We start from the raw sequence: 25287 nt of genomic DNA on the forward strand, positions 1-25287 counted from the left end.
TAGGAAGCTGTAACATCGTAAAGGATTATATCCTAGTACCAGTGGTGTAATGGCAATTTGACCTTCCACTGTTAGGTTTTGCTATTAGTTGTTAACTGTCTCGCATTGTTCTCTTAACCACCATTTTTGTTTAAATAGAAACTGTGACCTTTTGCCAAATTTACATTGGTGTCTGCGTAGTTATTTATTTATTCAATTATAGTAATAGTAAGTTTGAACATGCAAAGGAGGTTGGGGTGCAACGAAAGAGAGATATCAACACTATGCAGTTTATTATTTTTTGCAATGATGTCAAAATTACAGAATCCTTCATTAAGACAACTCGCAGCAGACTTGGGACAGTTGTGAAGGTATCATTAGAAAATAGACTGGAAATGACTGCAAATAAATGTTTATGTTATAATTAGTAATATTGGAGCAAAAACAGCTTGAAATGACATTATTTTACCTAGTTTTTACAATTTTTAATTAAATCCAGATCCAAAACCAAAACCAAACCCTTTCGCGCTTTTTGGGCAAAACCGGTAGCAAAGCCAAAACACGAATGCAGTTTAGAACCGACACCAGTTTCAAATCTAAAACATGACGGTCAGCGTACATCTCTAATATTTATATATTATGCTCCTGGTGTTTTAATTTTAATATTGTCTTTATATACAGAAATATGATATGTGTTTGTTACATGAACTATTTTTAGTGTATGCTTTTAATACAATGTTTTTATTGCTCATAAAACTTCAGTATCAAGAGCACTCAGGTTGTGGGATAATACCATGCATATGGATATAGAGGAGAAAAGTAGTAGACAATATCTACTAAAATGCTTTGAGTTATTTGTTAATTTTATTTGTTAACTTAAATTTGACAATTTTGTGGGCAAAGTAATTCTTGGAGCAGCACTTCCATATCTTTTCTTCTCCAGGTTTATCTACATTATTATTTTTTGTTTCAGCTGTTCTGATAAATTGGTAGAATATCACTGTCTACTCACCAGCAGTGTCGTGTCTGAAATGTTTGGGGTTTCATATTCAAGGAGGAATAGGAGTGTGTGTGCATGCACATCAGAGGTAATGTCAGGGAGTGTGTGAAGTCATTTCCGGGATAAAACCAGTTTAAATGGCAGGTTCAGTGCTATTATTTTTTGTTCTATGCAAGCTCTGGGCCTGCATTGTCAGCATCTCTGTGGCACTTGAAGCATCCTTGGTGAACTATGGTGGACTGTGGGCTCTGGAACTGCAGCCTACCCCCAAAAAACACATATTCTAGTTAATCTGCTAGTTAGGGGTGTTTGTCTTTGTTTTTACTACAGAGTCTTTTATTTAGTTTGTACATTTTCTCTTTCCTCAACACCCTCTTGGAGCCTGTACAAAGAAAGAAAATCAGAAGTTCCCATAACAAAGTAAGTGGAGCATATGATTGTCCCTCAAATGATTATGAAAGAGTTTTCTATACAGCTTGAACTCCTCCGCCTAAAATTGATACTGTTTAACAACCTCAACTGTTTAAGCAAATAATAGCCTGGATGAAGAAGTCAACTGCGGGATAATTATTTCAATGGAGAAGAGAATAAACAGGAGACAAAAAGAAACCAAACTCATATTTGTCTTGGGGTGATTGGGTTCTTTCATTGATATTGATTTATCATCCAGCAGCCAATTAGGAGAAATTGAAGAAGACCCCAGAACCACTATGCATTTGTAAGACAGAGGTCCATTTAAAGATCCTATGGATAGAAAAATGGAAGATGTTTCAATAAACTGTATATTTTTTCTGGTATTGCAATTAGGTTTGATGTGGCTGTGGCTCAGTATCAAGAGCACTCAAATTGTCGGATAATACCCTGCATATGGTTATAGAGGAGAAAACCACAGACAATATCTACTAAAATGCTTTGAATTATGTAGAGAACTATTGATTGTCTTTGTGAGGTATCTTTACATGCATTGTTTCAGCGATTATGGCTAGCAGAGCTCTTTGGCTGCATCAATGGGTAGTATTTCTACAATCAATGAATCATCCAGCAATGCTTCTTTTTGAGGGCACTTTTTTTTCAGTGAAAATCTTGATTCTATGATTCAAATGTTCATAGATAATAAGTCCAATTACTTATCACAATACAGAATAACAAAAGGTCTCCCTTTTCCTTCCTTTAGGCAACTCCAGTGGAGATGTAAGCATAACAAAACAGCCAGCAAACTTTGTTAAAAGCAGAAGCCATCTCCACTGTTCCGCAGAGAGGCACTAGCATCTATATTGCTGCCCCTGGTAATGAAATTATTGGGCAGTTTCAGAACTATTCTCAATCTGCAAAAACTCAACTGGTTTGTCCACACAGGACTTATCGACATTGAATCTGTCAATATCATTCTCAATGGCATAGGAAGGAAGAGATTTCTTTTCCTCGACAGACTTACACAACGTTCATTTCCACATTCCTATTGCAGCACACCATCATCACTTTCAGTGTAAAGTCACTCAGTGCGATTCATAAATATAACACAGTGAATTACCTCAGAAGATGTCAATTATCCAGAAGATTGGGCTTTACAGAAATGCATTTTACAATTATTAATTCAAAAATTCGGGCCTAGTTAGATGAATCTAATGGCAATAACCCAGAACACCAAGGTAGTTCAATTCTTCTACCGTAACAAGGACATCAGGGTAGTGGGAGTAGATGCTCTGTTGGTTCCATGGGACTTCCAACTAGAGTATTTCTCCCTTCCTATCCCTCTGACTGCACGCACCTTATGGAAGATCAAGAAATAAGCAGTGGAGCTCATTTTGGCCTCATCATTCCTAGTTTGCGATGGCTTGAGGAATGCATTTTGAGCAACCTTCAACTCTGCAATGCCAATCAGATCTTCTATACCAGCAACTGGCTTGTCACTCAAATACAGACTCCCACACTTTGATGGCGTGTAGATTGAGCACTCACTATTGAGATAATGTAATCTCTGATAATGTACTGTTTCAGGAAAGAAAAATATTATTTCTATTGTTTATTATAGTATCTCAGAAAGATTTGTTCTGTGGTGCAAAACTAAACTACATGGCCGCACTCTTTCCTACGAAGATAAGAGTATATTAAAGGAAAGAATAATAAGAAAAATGATTTACCATCTATACCTCGTGGGCTATGAATGAATTTCATTGTATTAATGATGTTCATTGTAGCAATGTATCAATAAACTTCATTGATATAATTTGGCTGCAAGCACACAGTGTTTTTTTCAATTGGAAGTATATTAAGATATGTGCCACTGAAAAGATATGTAGCAATACACTTTTTCGCCACAAAACTGGGTTTAGCTCTAAACAAGGATCTAAGGGGTATATTTACTATGCAGAGATTTAGTAGAACTACAGATTCACAGCATTTTGAAGGCACTTTTATTAAAGACAAAGTGCTGTTTTGTCATTAATAAAATTGCCGTTTGAAGAAAATGCCTTCAAAGCGTGAAGTCACGGTTATTTGCATTACATTTTTTTTCTGACTGGTGTCAATGTCTGATTAGGCACCTGAATGCCAGGGGACCTGTGGGACTATAGCAGGAATAAAGTGGAATGGGTGGGCAAAACTGCCGTCCAATTTACATCACCTATAGGGTGTCTTGTAGCAGTGGAGATGAGCCAAGCCAGGGGTATTAATGGTAAGTGATAAATGTGCAGTCAAAGGAGAAGAGCAGCATTCCAGTAAGGGATTCCTGTTTAACCCTTGAAGCAACGTGCAGCAATAGTATTGATGGAAATGTTAAATTTTTGTTTAACTTGTTAGTTGGTTATTTCCATGTAATATTCAATTTACATGACAGTAAGATTAATAGACATTTTCTGATTACCACAAATACCAGTGCAGGAAAAATAGTGTGCAAGCCATAGAAAGGGAGAAGGGTGTGCGTGCGTGCGTGCGTGCGTGTGTGTGTGTGTGTTGCAGTAATGCACATAGTCACCCTGTGAAGTTGGATGCATGCCTGACTCCACTTTCAGTGGTTGAGTTACCAAAGCAGTGAGCAGTGTGCCAGGGTTTTTTTTAAAAAAAAAGAATGCAATGAGGAGGCCACGTAGCTGTGATTAAATATGTTTGGTTAAACTGTACCTGCACCCCTAACAGTTTCTTTATACTCATTTCCTTATTACTAATTATTCCCTTTATACCTTTTCTGCTATTTTATTTTATCAATACTAAATACTGTTTATTCATATTAATATTGTTTACTTCTTTTTCTATTATAAAACATTTTTCCTTTTTTTCGACTTTATTGTTTTTTCTAAAGTTCCAATTATATTTGATTTTTAATACTTTGGTACATTATCCCTCTCCCATCTGGGACAACTCCTGTGCATCTCACATTTCCTATTAATTGAACACATAGGGGCATATTCAATTGTCCGCGTTTCCCGCGGCGTTAAAAGTATTACCAATATTACGGTAATTCTAAGCCGGATTTCAGCTCGCAGCTCCCTGAAAGCCAGCGTTCAAAGGTACCGTAATAACGGTAATTACGTGCACTATTACCGTAATAAAGATAATAGTGCACAAGCCGCGTTACTTTTACGAGTAATTGAATATGCCCCTTATTTGCTAATAATACATGGTCCTATATAATTTATTCCATTGTATTTATGTCAGTGAATTAATCTGTACTATTTTACCAACACTAGTATAACAACTGTGTTACTATTGTTTTCTCATCACCAATACACCATTAATTGTATCCATCATTCCTACACCTTTGAATATCTCTATAATTTCTAATATATGCACCCTTTCTCTCTAACTTCTAGTACTATATATAGCATATTTCTTCTCCAGTGCTGGTCTATGTCTTTTACTTGGTTAATGCAGGGAAGGAGGAGACCTGCAGGTCAGATTATGTCTTTAATATCTAAACACTGGAATTTTTTCTGGTATGGAGAAAAGATGATATGAAAATAAGTAAGAAAAGTGAAATAATAAGAGATTGATTGAAACTAAGTTATGGAGTATTTTCTCCCGTCCATACTGTGACATGGTTGAGATTTGAAAACATTACATTACCATGGCAACTGTGTTGAAGAGGACACTAGCAAATGTCGGTAGCTCATTAAGAATACGTAGGTAACGAAGCTTGGCCTGAATGATAGACACCTAAAGGAATAGGAAGATACACTGTGATATATCTGCAATCTGTAGAATTTTCACACATTTGCTCTGTCTTGATATTCTTCTTACCTTGTTACCAGATAACAGATTTTGGTGGATCTTGAGATGTTGTGCCAGTGCCTTTCGGAGGGATTTTTCTTTGTAGACCTGCAAGAGGGATGGTGGTAGAAAAGGGTCCAGTCCCCACTCTTTCCTACCAAGATAAATAAGAGTAAATAAAAGAAAAGAATAATAAGAAAAAATACCTAACATCTATAGGTACAATTGTGTCCTTAACAGGTTTTTTTTTAATTTACCTTTGGGTAAATTGAGGTGGAAGAACAGCTAAGGGTCCCCCCAATTGTCCATATAATTATCAAAAGATGTGAATAGATTTTTTTTTAGGCGAGCAAAAATCTGCCATGAATGACTTTTAGCAATTAAAATATAATATGTTATGATAAAAATGAAAAACAATTGCTATGGCTATTTAAAATAATGACTTTATTCATATTTTTCTGCGTTTACTTGCACAAATATCAAATCACTACACAGCATACTAACATAGAGCAAAACTAACACATAACACACTGGAAATAATCAGAATATCATACTGTACAAACTAAATAACTGAGGTATCAGATTCAGCAAATTAAGTTACCAGCAAACCATACAATATAGAATACAGTCCTATTAAATTGTAAATTAAACTTTATATGGCTTAACAATAACACAAGGTGAATATCTGTGAATATGTTCACGTTTCGATAAACATGATGCATATGATCACATTGTTATGGGGGGAATTCAATTCCTCCCAGAATAGCACTGCAATAGATGTACTACTGTCAGGGCCGCCATCAGGGGGGTACGGGGGGTACTCTTGTACCGGGCCCGGGGTCACCAGGGTGGCCCGGCGGCTCTCTTATATTTTAATTTTCATTCATTCGTTTTTTTTGTTTTTTTTTATGCATGTTGTTTTTACTCCGACCACAAGGGGGAGCTCCGATGGCCGACAGTGAAGCAGTCCTGGAAGTAAATCACCACTGACGGTGGGCTGCAACACAAGCAGGAGGGAGAGAGATTGCATGTAGCTCAACATCCTAGAGCTCAGATCTGCTCACAGCTCTTCTATTACCCAATGAGGAATGGACAACATCAGTGTGAGAGGTTAGTTGACTCACATATAGGACTACAGAGCAGTTTTTAGTGTTTGTAGTGTGTGTCACAATTTGAATTTGGGCACTACTGTGTGGCATATTATTTGTGGGTACTACTGTGTGGCATAATATTATAAGGGGACACTACTGTGTGACATATTATCTGTGGGCACTACTGTGTGGCATATTATCATCTGGGGCACTACTGTGTGGCATATTATCATCTGGGGGCACTACTGTGTGACATTTTATAATCTGGTTGCATTACTTGGTATAATATTATCTGGGAGCACTACTGTGTGGCATATTATTATTATCTGGGGGCACTACTGTGTGGCATATTATCTGTGGGCACTACTGTGTGGCATAATATTATCTGGGGACACTACTGTGTGGCATATTATCATCTGGGGTGCACTACTTGGCATAATATTATCTGGGGACACTACTGTGTGTCATATAATTTGTGGGCACTACTGTGTGGCATATTATCATCTGGGGGCACTACTGTGTGACATTTTATAATCTGGTTGCATCACTTGGTATAATATTATCTGGGAGCACTACTGTGTGGCATATTATTATCTGGGGGCACTACTGTGTGGCATATTATCTGGGGGCACTACTGTGTGACATTTTATAATCTGGTTGCATTACTTGGTATAATATTATCTGGGGCACTACTATGTGGCATATTATCTGTGGTCACTACTGTGTGGCATACTATTGTTTGGCATTATATGAACTGGGGCACTATTAGGCACCCTCCTCCTAGACGTTGCTGTACACGCCCTTCCGGCAGCAAGCTGCAGCACAGAGTATCCCTCGCTCGGTGTCCCTGGGTGCACGCCCTAATGAAGTGTTCTGCGCACTCCTATGGGTAAGTGACCTGAACTGAACACTCTGAGAGAGTACTGAGCTAATATCAGATAATCATTGGCAACAGAATTTCCTTGTGGAGTAAATCTGCTTGCCAGCCTACTGCGTCATCTTTCTATGTCTTATAACATCCAAAATTGTATTTCATCCTCATTATTTGGTAGTATTTAAGGATTTTATTCTTGTTATGAGACCATGTTACACGTTTATAATCTGATTCTACTGCAGAACAGTGGGACTCTCACATCTGACAGTGCTGCTGTCCTTGCAATATTCCAGCACTGACATCTTTCTTTTATTTCTCTACCTGGTAACTTTTAAGCAGGTACTGTAGGTAAATTCATTAGGTATTGAATGGATTATCCTGCAGAGCATTTACTTATTATTTTAACTCTTTATCATCATCGTAATTTATTTATTTATATAGCGCCAACATATTCCATAGCGCTTTACAATTGGGGGCAAACACAGTAATAAACAAACTGGGTAAAACAGACAAAGAGATGAGAAGGCGCTGCTTGCAAGTTTACAATATATGGAAGGCCCTGCTCGCAATCTTACAATATATGGAAGGCCCTACTCGCAATCTTACAATATATGGAAGGCCCTGCTCGCAAGCTTACAATATATGGAAGGCCCTGCTCGCAAGTTTACAATATATGGAAGGCCCTGCTCGCAAGCTTACAATATACGGAAGGCCCTGCTCGCAAGCTTACAATATATGGTTTAAATATTATAAACATGTTGTACATCTGTATGGAACACCAGCATTTTATTCATGCATATCAGTCCCTGTGTAGATTACAATATAATTTACCTACCACATACTTGCACACGTGAGGAGCAATTTAGTCGGAATTCAATGCTTGATGGTATAGGAATGGGAGAGGGACCTCTGAATGAATGACTTTCTTATAGATGGAAGGCTGGCATGGCCTGTCTGTGCGATGTGTCAAATGTCTTTTTGTTTACACAATATAGTCACACTCCTCTTACATGGCAGTTTTCAGTTCTACATTAATAAATACTTGGGGTGTAGCACAATACTTTATAACCTTTATTTGTGTCTGCTTACTGTGACTCCGCCTACCACTGCGTGTTCAGTTAGCCTCACCTGCCACTGATAACTGATGTGGTTATGGATAATCGAGTTAATCCCGCCTACTTTTGTGTTGGACCAGCCCACTGTTTGGTCCCGCCCATGTGAGGCCACTTCCAGAATTTTTTCCAGGGTCACTCTTAAGTTCCCAAACCGCCCCTAAGTGATGGTGTGGTGTGACCTGACGTCACACTGATGTTCCCGCCGCCGCTGTAAGAATAAGGAGCAAGGAGCAGCAGCTGCAACATCTGGGTAAGTATATTTTAAAGATATTTTATTATCACATTTTTTTTACTCTGAATTTTGTAGAAGATTAGGCTTACAAGTATGATAATGGATTAAGCTGTATTTCATGAGGGATAATAGTTTTTTTTGGTGGGGGGGAGACATTCTCCAAGAGGGGTGGGGGTGTTCATCGGGGGGACCCTGCCTGTTTCATTTGTACTGGGCCCCACGATTTCTGATGGCAGCCCTGACTACCGTTATTACGGTAAATTTAACCCGGATTTCTGCTCTAGCAAAAATCTGCATTGAAATTACCGTAATAACGGTAATTAAGGGCACTATTACCATAATAATAGTAATAGTGCACAGGCCGCGTTGGCCTGCTCCTATGGAAATCTGCCCTATGGAACTCAATTGTCCTGAGCCTGTGCACTATTACCGATATTACGGTAAAGTACGCGTAATTACCATTAATACGGTAATTTCAACGCCGGCATTTTGCTCGCGACTCCCTGAGCCGCGAGCAGAAAGCAGGTTTAAAGTTACCATATTAACGGTAATAGGTTTAGCGCTGCATTTCTCTGGGGGAAATTGAATTTCCCCCAATGAGTTTTGTGCTACTTGCATTTAAGTAGTTTTTTGTGGAATATGTGTGGAATGCAGCAGAATGGAAAAGAGGCTATGCACTTTATCTGGTCATTCAATCTGATCATTTTTAGAAATATATTAAAGGTTTGATATGTCTTGATGGCAACATATTCAATACAATCAAAGGAGATGTGTGTCCCATTTTTTTTATTGATATGATTGTATACAAATGCAGTTGTTCAGAAACAAACAATAATATTACGTTTTTGGCCAGCTTAAACTCTTCCCCATTGTGACATTTCTAAACATCATATCTGGTGATACCACACTGTAAAGTGAAGTTAGAAACATCATAAACATCAACTACAGAACTCCCATCTTCCGGTCACAATCCAACAATGGACTCAGGAACTGCTCTGTTTGATTCTTGGCCCTACATTCTGTAAAAAAATGTTTTCAGTGATAATACAGTTTATACAGTACAGAAGTACCAGCACACGTTGAAGTGAAAACACCCAATGATGTCCCTGGGTGAGTACTTCTGTGGTTCTTGAGATTAGGTTGGATAAATCTGTTATCCCATGCAAGGCATTACTAATAGATCAAATATCATGTGGATCTAATGATAAATGCTATCTTAGTATCTATTTGGTATTGTTTGCACTGGATTTATTAGATAAATATGGTACGAAACCTATGGGGACTACTTCAAGTCTCGCCTGGTTAAAAAATGGGAGTTTTAAAAAATGGTAAAACAAACACTCACACACACACACACACACACACACACACACACACACACACCGATTTCTGTATGTAAAGCTCACACAGATTTAGAAGTATGCATGTTAAGTATCAATATACTCAGGAGAATAAGATTTTTCTGGCATTACTGGAAGTACGTAAAAGCACACTTGCCTACTTTCAGGCAGTGCAGTCCGGGAGAGGGGCGTTACTAGAGGGCGGGAGGGGTTGGACGTGGTCAATCGCGTCATTTTGCCCACCCCCCGTGACTAAAATTATGTTTTAGTCATGGGGGTGGGCCAAAATGACACGATTCACCATGAATCTCATTATTAAATCTAAAAGGTGCCTGTTCCACATAATTTTTCTGGGGACATTAGGCAACTCAAGAAGTTTTTGCAGCAATGCAATAAGCGATGAAATCTGTATTTATTACTTGAAAATGTGGTGTTCTGGTGATACAATACAATACTGTGGTCTACTCCCCTCGTGGAAAAGAATAGCCCTTTGAAGCCTATTTCACAGGCTCTCATTGATAGATTTAACCCCAGACATTCTGTTTTTCAACAAGAGGCAACTCTCTCTGCAGAGTCTAAATAGCTGACGCATTTCTTACTATTGTGTTCTCAGCTACTTTCTGCAAACTCACATGACATTTTATTTGGGGAATAGTGTGTGTTTATTAATTAGTGCATACAGTGGGTGAAATAGGTATTGAACACATCAACATTTTTCTCAGTAAATAAATATTCACCTGACTTGAATCCAATTGAAAATCTATGGAAAGAACTAAAGATCGGAGTTCATAGAAGAAGCCCACGGAACCTTGACTATTTGCGTTGAAGAATGGGGCAAATCCATACCTGAGTAATGCATGCGACTGGTTTTCCCATGCAGGAGGCGTCTTGAAGCTGTCATTACCAACAAAGAATTTTGCACAAAGTATTAAAAAAATTTCAGGAAGTTTGTTCAATACTTTTTCCCTATGTCATTTCACATTATAACACAATACTTAATTTATGGACATCTATGGTTTGATTTCTTTGCATGTGTGGATTGCAAGGGTTGTTGCTGACATTTGGTGTAAATTTCATTACAATAGCCACATTAAATATATATTTACTGAGAAAAATGTTGATGTGTTCAATACTTATTTCACCCGCTGTATCAGATGTATGAGTTGAGCAAACCTTATTATGGAGCACATTCTAGCTATCATTTTCAAGAATGTATTAGATAAACAATAGATTGAATCTGGTTGCTATGGAAAATCACCTCCACTTTTCCTTTTTAAAAGCTTCTGGCAGGTTTCAAAAGTGGAGATGTTGCCTATAGCAACCAATCAGATTCTAGCTATCAGTTTGTAGAATGTACTAAATAAATGATATGAAGAATCTGATTGGTTGATATAGGCAACAATTCCACTTTTCAAACTCACCGGAAATTCACAGTTTGATACATATTCCACCAACAGTGCTAAACAGCTCTCCAGTATTGACTTTGCATTCACAAGCCCTGGTCTCTGAAGTTTCATTTCAACCCTGCTCAGTTTTGATTTATTAATATGACAAGATATATCGGCACCAGATATAGCTCTTATAATTCATTACTTAATACTAGTATTGTCATCCCAAATTCATTATTGTTATGGGGATGCCCTACCAGAACAACATGCAATGTATTATCCAAACAGAAAAAAAATCAAAAAATCAAAAAAGTTATGCTATTGGAGACACGGACACTTTTTTTTTACTAGTGCCGAGACAATAATTATACCTGCTTATTTGTCTATAAAAGATTAAAATTTATTAGTACTTTGTAAAATTCAAATCATATCCTTAAGTACAAAATGATATACTAATGAGTGAAATATATTAAAATATTGTGATCAAGGTTGGAAATCTGTGAATTAGAAATGAAAATAAATACATTTAAAATAGTTTTGATTCATGCCTGCTCCAGTCCATGCCAGTCTGTGTGTTTCTCACTTGGCAGTGTGTGGTAACTTCTGGACCATTCCAAAGTCATTGAAGCATGTTGGTCATCAGAAAAGCCTCCCTCGTCTGTTGCATAAGGGATAAAGCCTTCTCAGCTTTAGATGTTGTGGCCGGGTTCAGTGTTTTGCTCGCCACACGTGTGCAGTGGTCATATTTAGAGATCATATTTAAATGTGCTCCGTTGAAGGGAGGCTTAATACCCCATGCTGGAGGGTTTTATTTCACTGTTGCTAGGTGCTGCATGTATAAAATAGTTATTTAAAAATGTACAGAATAAAAATAAATTTATTTTAAATGTGCGCTGCGCTGCCGTAAGAACAATACAGGCACCACAGCATTCAGCAGGTTAACCATTGGTGCTGTGAGTGAAGAATTTATTTTTTTAAATGCAATGAATGAGTATATTTAATGTATAGGCCATGCCGCGCCAGTAAATGACCTGTGCTTGGAGTGTAAGAGTATTTATTTTCATATTGTTCATGTATTGATCGATGGAGACAACTTGTTTTTGTAAGAAAAGAAATCCCATGCTAATTAAGTATTTTCATCAAATTGACCTACACATAATTTAAACCTACATCCACAGCAGGGGGTCATTAACTTTTTATCCTGTGCATTCTTTCCTGTTAAAGAGGTAGGAGACTATTTGAATAATGTAACAGCAAGTAATTTGAGAAATCACAGATTAAAGTAAATTTTGCTACATTTAAATTGTGCTAAATCCAAGTATAGAGAATATATAAATCCTGATGCTAAACATCGGATGTAATATCTCAGACTTTGCGGTACCTGTTAGAATCAAGAGGCTGGATTACATCCTGCCAACATGTGTGCAAAAAGAGTATATAAAGAGCTGTGTTTTGTAAATGTAGTATGTCATCTCTAATTCTTGATAATCACTAGAACCTCCAACACTTGTGCAAAGCTCCTTGTAAGGACCCTTGAGCAATAAACATCAATGCTTGAAGATTCTGTCTGATGTCTATTGTATGCTGTGACCAACAAATAAGAGTATATACCCTAATACATTCCACAGTTGTCCTGTGTTGAACACAGCATCTCTGTGTCAAGGCTCTAACCACTACCCAGCAGTCCTGATCCATAGTAAGTGGTCAGGAGATACCAACCAAGCCAGAGCAAAGAGGTGCTGCAGCAGCTATACCAGCCACCGTTGCCTGTGAAGGGGTTGCCGGTGCCTGTGAAGAAGCTTGGTGGTGGCAACCGAATCCTCCTACAACTATTGCGCAGTTGACATTCACAAGCATCAAGCCCCAGAGTTTCTCAGAGGTGCCACCCATGATTAATGCTGTTTGCATTCTGTGCCTACTTTTGTTAGGTAATTTAATCATCATCATCATTTATTTATATAGCGCCAACATATTCTGTAGCGCTTTACAATTGGGGACAAACATAGTAAACTAATAAACAAACTGGGTAAAACAGACAAAGAGGTGAGAAGGCCCTGTTCGCAAGCTTACAATCTATTGGACAATGGGAGTTTGACACATGAGGTTAAGTCTACATTTGCAGTCGGTCTAGCCAGACTGCAAATGTAAAGTGACTCATAAGTTAAATGATCCTGTCACACAGCAATGTTGGTCAAGGGGTAGTTGTATAACAGGTTGTAATAGGGTAATGTAGTGAGGTTAAGAGGGTGGTTGAGGAATATTATAACCTTGTCTGAAGAGATGGGTTTTCAGAGAACACTTGAAAGCTTGTAGACTAGAGGAGAGTCTTATTGTGTGAGGGAGAGAACTTCATAGAGTGGGTGCAGCCCGGAAAAAGTCCTGTAATCAGGAATGGGAGGATGTAATGAGTGTGAATGAGAGACGCAGATCTTGTGCAGAACGGAGTTGGGAGATATTTTGTGACAAGAGAGGAGATGTATGTTGGTGCACCTTTGTTGATGGCCTGGTAGGTTAGTAAGAGTATTTTTTATTGGATTCGGTAGAAAACAGGCCACCAGTGTAGAGACATACAGAGTGATTCAACAAAGGAATAACGATTTGCATGGAAAATCAATCTTGCCGCAGCGTGCAAAATAGATTGTAGGGGTTTGAGTCTGTTTTTGGGAAGGCCAGTAAGGAGGGAATTGCAATAGTCAATGCGGGAGATGATAAGTGCATGAATTAAGGTTTTTGCAGAGACTTCTGTGAGAGATGTGCGTATTCTGGAAATGTTTTTTAGATGAATGTAACATGATTTAGATATAGAGTCAATGTGGGGAACAAAGGATAGGTGTGAGTCAAGGATTACACCTAGGCAGCGAGCTTGTGGGGTGGGATTTATGGTCATGTTATCAACAGAGATTGAAATGTTAGGTATGCTCTTGTTGGTGGGTGGGAATATTATTAACTCTGTTTTAGAAAGATTAAGTTTGAGTTGGCGAGAGGACATCCAGGATGATATGGCAGTTACACAGGACAACACAGATGTCGAGAGATCAGGAGAGGATAGATAAATTTGGGTATCATCCGCTTAGAGATGATACTGAAATCCAAAGGAATTTATTAGATTTCCAAGAGAAGTGGTATAGATAGAGAACAGCAGAGGACCTAGCACTGATTCTTGCGGTACTCCAACTGATAAAGGAAGCGGAGCAGAGGTGGCCCCAGAGAAATTAACAGTGAAATAGCGATTAGAAAGGTAGGATGAGAACCACGATAGAAAAGTGTCTTGAAGCCTGAGGGATTGCAGCATTTGCAGGAGAAGAGAGTGGTCAACGGTGTCAAATGCAGCTGAGAGATCCAGGAGAATTAGGAGAGAGTAATGGCGTTTAGTTTTAGCAGTGATCAGATCATTGACAACCTTAGTCAACGCAGTCTCTGTGGAGTGTTGAGAACGAAAGCCAGACTGAAGAGGATCCAAAAGGTTGTTTGCAGAAAGGAAGCGTGAGAGGTGAGTGTTGGCAAGTCTCTCTAGAAGCTTCGAGGGGCACGGCAGCTGAGAGATGGGACGGTAATTTGAGAGAGAGTTTGGGTCAGAATCTTGTTTTTTTAGAATAGGAGTAATCACTGCATGCTTATATAGTCACGGAAAGATGCCAGTAGAGAGCGAGAGATTACAGATTTTAGTTAGAGGTGAGATGAGCACAGGAGACAGGGATCTACCAATTTGCAAGGGAATAGGATCAAGAGGACAGAGGTAAAGTAGGAGGATAAGAAGAGAGTAGAAATTTCCTCTTCATTTGTGGGGTCAAATGAAGAGAAGGTGTCAGAGATTGGTGGGAAGGAATTGAGCCAATTGCTTGTCGAGGAAGAGGATACCAATTCTAGTCTGATCTTATCAATCTTGTCCTTGAAATAGGAAGCAAGATCCTGGGCACTGATAGTGGACGGAGGGTTTGGGGTGGGAGGATTGAGAAGAGCTTTAAATGTCTTAAAAAGGCGTTTGGAGTTGGAAGACTGAGCATAGATAAGAGATTGGAAGTATGTTTGTTTTGCAGTGTCCAGAGCATTTCGATAGGAGCGGTAGATAGAAGTACATGTGAAGAAGTCATTAGAGGTGCGAGTTTTACGCCAGTGATGTTCTGCTTTACGGGAAAGTTTTTGAAGATTTTGCGTTGCTGTAGTGTGCCACGGCTGACATCGAAGTCGACGAGTAGTATGTAGTGTCGCTGGAGCCACTTGATCAATAGCTGTTGCTAAGGTTTGGTGAAAATGAGGTACTGCCATCTCAGGGGAGGAGAATGTAGAGATGGGGGAGAGAAGGTGTTAGAGAGAGGTGGAAAATTGTTGAATATTAATAGAATTAAGATTTCTGCGGGTATGAGGAGGCTTGGTAGAGTAAGACAGTAGAGAGGTTAGAGCAGTGGGGGTGAGCGTGTAGCTGATAAGGTGATGATCCGAGAGGGGGAACGGTGTGTTGAGAAAGTTAGAAAGTGTGCATAGTCTAGAGAAAACAAGATCAAGGCAATAGCCATCCTGATGAGTAGATGATTCAATCCACTGTGAGAGGTCAAGTGAGGAGGTTAGAGAGAGTAGGTTGGAAGCATCTTTCAAAGGTGGGTTATCAATGGGGATGTTGAAATCACCCAGGATGAGGGTGGGGATGTCTGAAGATAAGAAGTGAGGGAGCCATGCAGAGAAATCCTCAATAAATTGTTGGTGAGAGAGAGAAAGATAGGTAAGGGAATTGTAAGATGTGTGACCTTTTATTTTCTGGCGACAGGTAGAGGCTTTACTTGTTAGAGATAATAAATAGGATTTGTTAAACATTGTGATAAGAGTAAAAGCAAAAAAGTAAGGGGATTTTAAAGAATTACCTCTTTGCAGTGTTCCGTATAGATAGACAAGTATTGCAGAAATAGACTTTGCAGATATAGCTCATTCCTGGGAGTAATCAAATGTAGTCCAATGTTTGTTCAACTGTGCATTTTCATCTACTTTGTGAGAAAATCCCACAGTGTAGAAAGCACACACGTCTCACCCCACATACGTCACCCCATAGACTGAAGCTAAGATGTAGTCAGGCTAATTTAGGAACACACTACAGCTAATTGGTCAGCTAATCAAAGGAAACAAAAACATTTGTTGAACAGGCTAGAGGAGGCCAGATACCTATCATAAATTAGGCATCAATAAAAGACTGGGCCAACCTAAGTTTAAACAGATAACAATTTCCTATAACATACTTTAAAACACAGTTGCAGGGATGAATTACATACGTCACCCCATAGATTCAATGATAGAAATAGGAAGTAGAGAAGTTTAAACGACTTTCAGTTTAATTGAATGTAGCGTACACAGTTCTCACAAGATGCAATCTCGGTAATATTCAATCATCCTGATCTAACTGGAGACAGCAAAATTCCATGTGGAATTGAGATCAGTCTAGAGCCCCTCAATGCCATAGTCAGCAGGGAGAGTAATATAGAAATATTTCATTTCTAGAGAGCCGACCAGGACCCCAACCACTCCTTTGGGCATCCCATCCCAGACCAATTGCCAAACTCTGTGAAGTTTTTATCCAAATCTGTCCAGTGGAAGGCCCAGAACAGGCTCCCTGGGTAAATGTTCAGCCCAGTGTACACCAACAAGAGGTCTGCCCGGAACTCAACCCCCTAGTATGTCTTCTGGGATCCAATGTTACCAGTCTGTGAAGTTTTCGTCCAAATCCATCCAGTGGAAGACTCAGAATAGGCTCCCCGTGTCAAAGTATATTTTTAATATCTGTTGCATTGTTTTGTTGTCACTATGTGGTCTATTAGCTTTTTTGAAAATTAATTAACTATGTAAGATTTGGCAGCTTTAGCTTGAGAGCTGTGAGACATATTTGCCAACAAACAAACAAACAATCAAACAAACTTCTTCTTTTATATATTTAGATATCCTCTAAATTGAGGACATAAATAGAAAAATGTCAAACAAATTTGTGTGTCAAATTTTTTTTTTAAAGGAGATAACCATTACCATATCCAGTTAGTGTAACATTATGTGCAATTTAAGCAAGATATTAAATTAAAATATCTGATAAACAGAAAGATAAGTGTAGATTGTTGCTGCTTTCTGTTATAACACTGTTTGCTTTGACAGTTTTTTCAAGTTTCACAATTGGTTGGATTAATTCTATCTTTCACTCACAGGATTACTCGTGGTCACATCCTATTCTACGCATGCAGCACCTTCTTTTGCCAAAGGTGCGCACACAGCCTGGACAAAGAGGTCAGCACAGTCACTTCCCCTTGGCTGTACATGCAGCACTGGATATTGCAGACTTATGTGCTTTACTATATTACCATCATTTTTGCTCATTTTATATACTTTTTAACCCCCAAAGAGTGTTTTTTTTTATTTACTTTTAGTACCATATGTTTTAAAACCATGTATTTCCATAAATTTTGATGTATTTTCACATAGTAATGGGGCAATAAATGGAGAGCCTTTCTTGGTCTTACTAGTGCCAGAGCTCTCCCTTATTTATGAAACCCCAATTATGGCACTACAATGTTTCTGGAGCACAAATAATCTACATGGAAGAAAGATAAAATCGCCTGCATAGCCTTTTAGATAGATACATAGATTGTCCTTTCCTGGTTCACCTCCTACCTCTCCAACCATTCCTTCTCTGTATCCGTTTCCCGCTCCTCCCCTCTCCCTCTATCCATTGGTGTCTCACAAAGCTCTACCTCCAACCCTTTTCTCCTCCTTCTCCCTTGGAGAGCTCCTTCAGTCTTCAGTACCACGTCTACATTGAGGACACCCAAACCTAATTTAAACTCCTCACCCTCACCTACAAAGCCCTCAGCCTTTCCTTCCAGCCTACATCTTCCACATCATCTCCCTCCACAATACCCCATCCTCTCTGTGCTGCCAGAGGCGGCAACCTATCCAATCACTCGGACTGCATTTATGTTAGAAATATGTGCTTGCTGACTTTGCAGATGATATAAAAAAAAGAAAAAGGTAGTATCCCCTTCCCACTCAACCTACTGCTTATTCAGTTAAAGTCAAAAGCCTCAGTGAAGTCATTTTCAATTTTGTCTAGAGGGAAAATATTCCTTCTTAAATAAAAATAGCAGTGAAAGCTTTAAAAAAAATATTATGATATACATTAAAGCTATGGAGAAAAAGAAAAGAGTATGTAATTAAGAATATGTATCTGGGTTGGAGCAAAGTCATGTCTAAGTATCTTGGCCTACCTCCTCATTAAATCAACATTCCATTATTATAACAGTTTTTCTCCAGCTGATCCTCATTTAATTACCAAAGAACTCAAACAAGTGAGGTTACTATGGGCATATATTTATTTAATATGTCAGATCTGAGTATTATTTATTATCAGTAGATTTACAAAAACCTTACTTGCCAACTTTAGAGATCTTCCTTGAGGGTGATCTCCAAAGCTGCCATGTCCAGGGGTGGGGCCACGTGAATCCCATCATCATGGCCAGAATAGCACTTCCCACATTCTGCCCACTTCACTAGCAAAGTGGGCAGAATGTGGGAGGTAGCCTTGCTCTCCCGGCACAACTGTTAAAAATTCAGGAGTCTCCCGGACATTCCTGGAGAGTAGGCAACTGTGACTAAAACGTCTAAAAAGTAAAGGTGGAACCATTGCTCATATAATCAAATTCAATAATTTTCTAGAATGTACTAGACAATTGATAGCTATAATCTGATTGTTTCCTATGGCAACACCTCCACTTTTCCCTTTCAAAAGTGATAGAATATCTACCCCGTCGATCTACACTTTACGCTAAACAATGTATGCATTTGGGTTTACATATGTATTAAATAGATTTAAATGTTTAATAGTGATAAATAAAGACAGGTCTGACTTTCCCTTAATTCCAAGATTAATTTAAGACATAAATAATGTAGTATTTCTGTGAGAAAAAAGGAAAAGCTGAAATAAAAGATGAATGAGCCGAAAAGTGGTAGCAGGACTTTATAGTGAAGTTTGAACTCTTTCAACCATGCATACTTCAAAGCTGTCTTCAATCCTGTAAATGGAGGCACAGTCCAAACCTGGAATGGGGACGTGGGAAAGTATGCACTTGTTGTTCAAATAGGTACATTTATCAATGATTAAATGTACTGCTAGGATTAATTTTTCCAGTTTAGTTTTATATTTTATTTATAAATTACTGACACATTCTACAGCACTATATAGGCTGCACTTTTCAAGTTTATATTTTCTAAAAGATTTGCTTCAAATTCGCACTGATACATTTATTTGCTGAATGTGATGAATCTGTATGGCCCTCTATAGGATTGTCAACCAATTACAAAATGTTTTGCACCCTCAGGGCTGTTTTTCTTCTCTTCTAACTCGTGTGCCCAATTGCCTCAGTTATTTCCATATAAATCTCTCAATTCTACCTAAATGTGTTCAAAATAGAGTCTACCATCTTCCCTCCTCCCAGAGTCACCATCTCTCCTCAAATCTCCCTTACCAACATTTTTCTCAGTCTCTCTGTCTTGGAGTCATCCTTGACTTTGATTTACTACTCATGTTCAGTCCTGTCACCTTAACCAATAAAATATTGTTAGAATACCTAGCTAAAATGCAATCTATTCTGTTCTCATCTCCTGCCTCAACTACTGCAACCTCCTCCTACCTGGCTTTCCCTCAAACATTTATCCCTGCTTCAATGAGTTGTAAATGACAAGGCAGGTATTTCTCCAAATTCCACATCCACCTCACCATGCTGCAAACCTCTACACTGGTTAGACATAACCTCCAGAATCCAATGTACATTATTCATGTTCATCTTCAAAGCTCTAACAATATCACCCTTTCAGATAACTGAAATTTCATTACAAAATACTCCCCCTCAGAGGTTCTTAGATCTGACATTGACCTCTCCTCACCTCCTCTCTGACAGTGACCACTCCCACCTACAGGACTTTTGCCACGTCGCAGCACACCTTTGTTCTGGAGTATGGTTCCCAAATATGAACATAGTTCAAACATTTTTATTATATTGATTTATGATTGTAATGTAATTTTACTTTTACCAAATGAAATATGATTTGCTCAGTATTTTCAAATAAGTTGCTTTTGAGTAAAAAAAAAAAACAGGAACTCTGAGAAATCCAAAGACTAGTTTAGTTCTGAGGCAAGTATTTACCGCAGAGACATACCTCAGATCTGAGTATTATTTTCTATTATCTGCACCCAAATGCAGTGTCTGCATTTGGGTGTAGAAACAGTTTCCCATTAAAAGTCAGAGCAGACTACTACTTAACAGACTATTTAAATAACAAAAACATTCAAATGTCTCATAATGATACATTAAATAAAGACAGGATTGACTTTCCCTCACTGTCAAGATTAGTTTTAGCCATAAACAAGGCAGTAGTTCTATGAGAGAAAGGAAAAGCTGAAATTAATGAAGGAGGTGGCCCTAAAGTGGCAGTAAGCATGACTTTGAAGTGGTGTTTATACTCCTTTCACCATGCAATTGATCAAAAGTATTCACAGACGAGTCCAAACCTGGATTGGGGTGTGTACCTATGTGTAACACTTGTATTGTAAGGAAGTCCCAGGTATCTAACATTCATGGTGAGCCAAGAGCCAGGAGGAGCTGCAATGGTCAGGTGAGGTATACCTTACCTTACCTGGTAAGCTAATGAAAAGTTCTTAGAGTCTTATTTAGTGAGAGGAAAAATAATGGATCTACGTAAAAAAATATTCTAAGACAGCTCTCAAAAGTAGTCCTTCAGTAATCTAGCCGGAGAAAAGGTCCGGGCAGCTGGAAATTTGGCTTTAAAAGGAAAAGGTAATTTTGTCTATTGAAATCATGAGTGACTCTAAGCACAGCCATGACTATATGAAAACCTGAGGTGCACAGATTGTAACGGTCCAGAGACAGAATAGGAGCCCAGTGGCGGTAAGGAAGGCAAACCGCAGGAAGATTGAATAGTAAAGAATGGACCAAAGTAGGGTTTGGTACATAGTAAGTCTATAAGTAAAGGGTTCAGGAAGAAGAGTAGTCGAAGGCAAGATAAGGTCGGTTCACGAGTTGTAATAGCTGACAACAGGATGCAGCAACAGGAACACTAGATCACTGGCAGGAGCACAATAATTTGTCAAGGTAAACAGGAAGAAGCCAGGCTTTTATAGAAAGTCAAGGGGAGGAGTCAGAACATGCTGGAACATCAGGAGAGCTTTGAGAGCTGAAAACAGAGTGAAGGCAAGGAGCTGTCCAGCAGCCAGAATAGCTCAGTCAGGAGAACACAGAAGCAGAGGCCCTGGGTTCACATCCTGACAGTACTTTCCTCCTTCCAGTGTTTCCTCTGGATGTTTCAGGAGCAGTCTTGCTAGGATGTCTAAGGTGAAACAGTCTGGTCATTCTGGGGGCATGGACATTTTCATCAGGCTCCCAAGAATTTTCTTCCGGACCATGTCACCAAATATTGCAGTCTAATTCTGTGGATTCTGGAGTCCAGAATCTCTTCAATGATAAATTCTTCGTCTACTTATATAATGACTGGCGGAGGTAAGGCCAAAATCCGGCAAGGAAAGGGGTTATCATGAAACAGTTTTAGTAAAGAAACATGGCATACTGGATGCATTTTCATAGAGGCTGGAAGTTGTAAGCGGAAGGCAACTTGATTAATTTGGGATAGGAACTTAAATGACCCAATAAACTTTTGACCCAATTTTGGTGAAGGTATCCGTTGTTTGTGGTTCTTAGTGGATAGCCAGACTGTCATGACTCTGAATGAATTAGTAGATCCCTTGTCTCTGCCGAGATGGAACTCGCCCAGGAGTGCGGAGTCTAACGGGTAGGAGGTCTTCACCAGTGATCCCCGCAAGGGAATATGGACTTCGCCGCTCCTGTCCCACAGGTCGCGGTCTCCCAAATGAGTACTGGCAGATGGTAGTGGAGGTTTAGACACGATGGATAAACAAGAGGATTCAAATACACAAGTTAAAAGTTCATAGCTCACAGGCATCACAGGTAACAGTAATACTGAGGAATAGTAGCTGTAGACTAGGAGGTGCTGCAAAGTAATAGTAATGGATATTGGTATAATTGAATGATAAGATAACTTGAGATAACGGCAGAGGCTGAACACACGGCAAGTTGGTCAGGATGAAATGATGAGTCACAACATGCTACTTCATAGTTGGTAACCCTTGACAACTACAGGGATTGAGTAGAGCAATGTTCAATGCTGGAGATGATGGAGGGAGAATGCTAGATCCAATATAGTAACTTACAGCAGAGAAAGGCGAATCACTGATAGAGCAACAGTCCAAACAGAATGATAATATAGAACTAGCTGATCCGTAAATGAAGATGATTCAACGTAGCAAGTGAGTTACTGGCATAGCGGTAATTCCCATTGTAGAAAAGGCAAAGGCGTTGAACTCGTTGATCTACAGAAAATAATCCCAAGTGGCAGCGATGAACACAAGTACATCAAAACAGTTCGTTACCTAGAAGTAGCGGAGGAGTGAAGTATAGCTGAGCTGTGTGTGGAACTACAGGTGACAGGTAACTCAGCAGTAGATCCAATAGTGAAGCAATAGCAATGTTGAGCCGGCCGGACAGGAATGAGATACTTGAGCTGCGATAGTGAACACAGGTGTAGCAAGTAGTTCACAATAATAGTTCACCATGCTGGTTTAGCAGTGGAGTGAAGTTCAGCTGAGCCAAACGTGGAACTACCGGTGACCGGTATCTCGGCAGTAGATCCGTCAGTGAAGCAATAGCGGTGTTGAGCCAGCCGAACAGGAATGAGAAACTTGAGCTGCGGTAATGAACACAGGTGTAGCAAGCAGTTCCCAATAATAGTTCACCATGCGGGTTAGCAGCGGAGTGTAGTTCAGCTACTATAACGAGTCCAGATGAAACAAACAGTAGCAGTGAAGAATACAGCTGAATCCAGACGTTCAATGAATAATAGGTAAGTCAGACCTATGGAAGCCAAATCCTAGTACTGAATGAGTAACACGAAGAACAGGCAAAGAACAGAGAACCATGGGAGGTTTAAATAATACTCCAGAACCAATGAGAATAGGGAGGAGGTCCAAAACAAGGTAACAAGGAGCACATATGTAAAAGTGATGTCTCAGAACCAAGTAGTAAGTTCAATCACCGCTTACAAGAGGAAAGTAAAAGCACCTGTTTATGGGACCGGCGTGTGACACAGACTTTATCTGCAACATGAAAATTAGGTACCGCTCTACAGTATTTGTTGGCAGCTTGTTTGCAATGTTCTTGAGCTTCTCTTAAATTTTCAATATGCCTCTTTTGAACTTCTTGTAAAGTTGTGAATTCAAATCTCTGCAGTCTTTTCAGCAGTATGTACTCTTTTAACAGGGATAAAATGAGCCATTTTAGTTAGACAGTCCACTACCACAAGGATTGTTGTCATCCCTTTCGAAGGAGTTAGATTGACAATGAAATCCATAGAGATAGAGCTCCAGGGTCGAGATGGAATAGGAAGAAGTTGGAGCAAACCCAGTGGAGAGGTGCGAGAAGTCTTTGTTCAAGCACATGTCAGAAATGATGTCTTTGAACATCTCTTTTCAAATTTGCCCACCAGAAGGAACATGTCAACAATTCCTTGGTCTTTTATACTCTTAAATGTCCAGAAGGATTGGAATAATGGATTAATTTCAATACTTTAACTCATACCTACTCAGGTACATAAAGGCAATGAAGTTGAGTTCAGTAAACATTATGAAAAGTTAAATTAATATCTGAAGAAGGGTGTCTAAGGAAAGAATTAGTGTCATAACCATTTTTCAAAACAAAGAGTAAATCTGTAGAAACAGTTGCCCCTAAGAATGTGTGCCCAGGGTAGAAAAGTCCTTCCAGAGTCTTCTTCTAGATGAGACTCAGAAAACATTCTGGAGAGAGCATCTGCTTTGTCATTTCTGGATCCCGGTCGGTAAGAAATTATGAAGTTAAAGCGAGAGAAGAGCAAAACCCATATGGCCTGTCTGGGGAACAATTGTTTAGCAATGCGTAAAAATGCATAAAAATTCCAGATTTCTGTGATCAGTGAGAACTGTCACTGGGTGGATAGAACCTTCTAGAAGGTGTCTTCATTCTGAAAAAGCACACTTGATGGCCAGTAATTCCTTGATTCCAATATCATAATTTTTCTCTGAAAAATAAGAACAAGGGTGCAACAATATCTTCTCACAGATACGTTGAGAAAGAATTGATCCCACTGCAGAATCAGAGGCATCAACTTCGATAATAAAGGGTAATTCAGGATTTGGATGTTTCAGAATTGGTGCTGATGTGAAAAGAGTCTTAAGTCAAGTAAAAGCTTCTTGAGCTTCAGATGACCATTCAAAAGTAATGCCGTTCTTGGTAAGTTGCGTAATAGGAGACATTTTTCCAGAAAAGTTCTTTCCGGTAGAAATTTGCAAAACCAATAAACTGTTGTACTTCTTTTTCGTTCTTAGGTACAGGCCAGTTAACGACTGCATCGATCTTACTGGGATCCATGTTCAGACTGTGGAAGATATTTTTTGGATGAAGCCAATTTATTAACATGAAAATATTTACATTGTTTTATCTTATTTTAGTATATCATTTATATTTGATGTGGTTTTATTTTGTCTATTGGATCCTTGCATGTGAGTTGATGAGAGGGATATGAGCAGAAATGAAGGAGTTAATTCAAAGAACAGAAGTTTCTAAACAGAGTTGGTGAACAAAGAATTTGCAACAATTTCTCCAAAATCTCCATTGTATACAGGAGAGCCTAAAGGACCAAGACATGCCTATATGCCATCTCAGCCAATTGTAATATTACATTTCTGAATTGTAATGTAACCTACTTTTGTTACTGATAAAATCTGTCTGGTCTGTGGACGGGCTTTCAGAGATTGAAATTTGGACTGATAATATAATCACAGAGCAAGCTTTTATTTTGTAAACAAACAATGATATAATTTTTATTCTTGCAGTTTCATTTGCTGAAGAAATTCAATTATTACTTTAACAAAATTGGAGGCACTGCTTGTAGTGGAATAAATTATGGTACAAATATA

General features: G+C 38.9%; 1 protein-coding gene across 3 annotated transcripts in view; it reads right to left on the minus strand.

Annotated features, from left to right (window-relative positions):
• The window catches only part of FRMPD3 (FERM and PDZ domain containing 3), a 735664-nt gene that overhangs the window by 166639 nt on the left and 543738 nt on the right, over positions 1-25287 (minus strand). For 2 of the 3 annotated variants that reach the window (XM_075184613.1, XM_075184612.1), the window contains 2 exons: positions 5216-5339; positions 5042-5131 (listed from right to left, as the gene is read on the minus strand). In XM_075184613.1, the coding sequence (XP_075040714.1) occupies positions 5042-5131; positions 5216-5339 (214 nt within the window). The remainder of the gene's footprint in view (positions 1-5041; positions 5132-5215; positions 5340-25287) is intronic. The other variant, XM_075184611.1, reaches the window with a different exon arrangement.

The sequence above is a fragment of the Mixophyes fleayi genome, chromosome 9 (assembly GCF_038048845.1).
Source record: "Mixophyes fleayi isolate aMixFle1 chromosome 9, aMixFle1.hap1, whole genome shotgun sequence".
In the NCBI taxonomy this organism is placed as follows: domain Eukaryota; kingdom Metazoa; phylum Chordata; class Amphibia; order Anura; family Limnodynastidae; genus Mixophyes; species Mixophyes fleayi.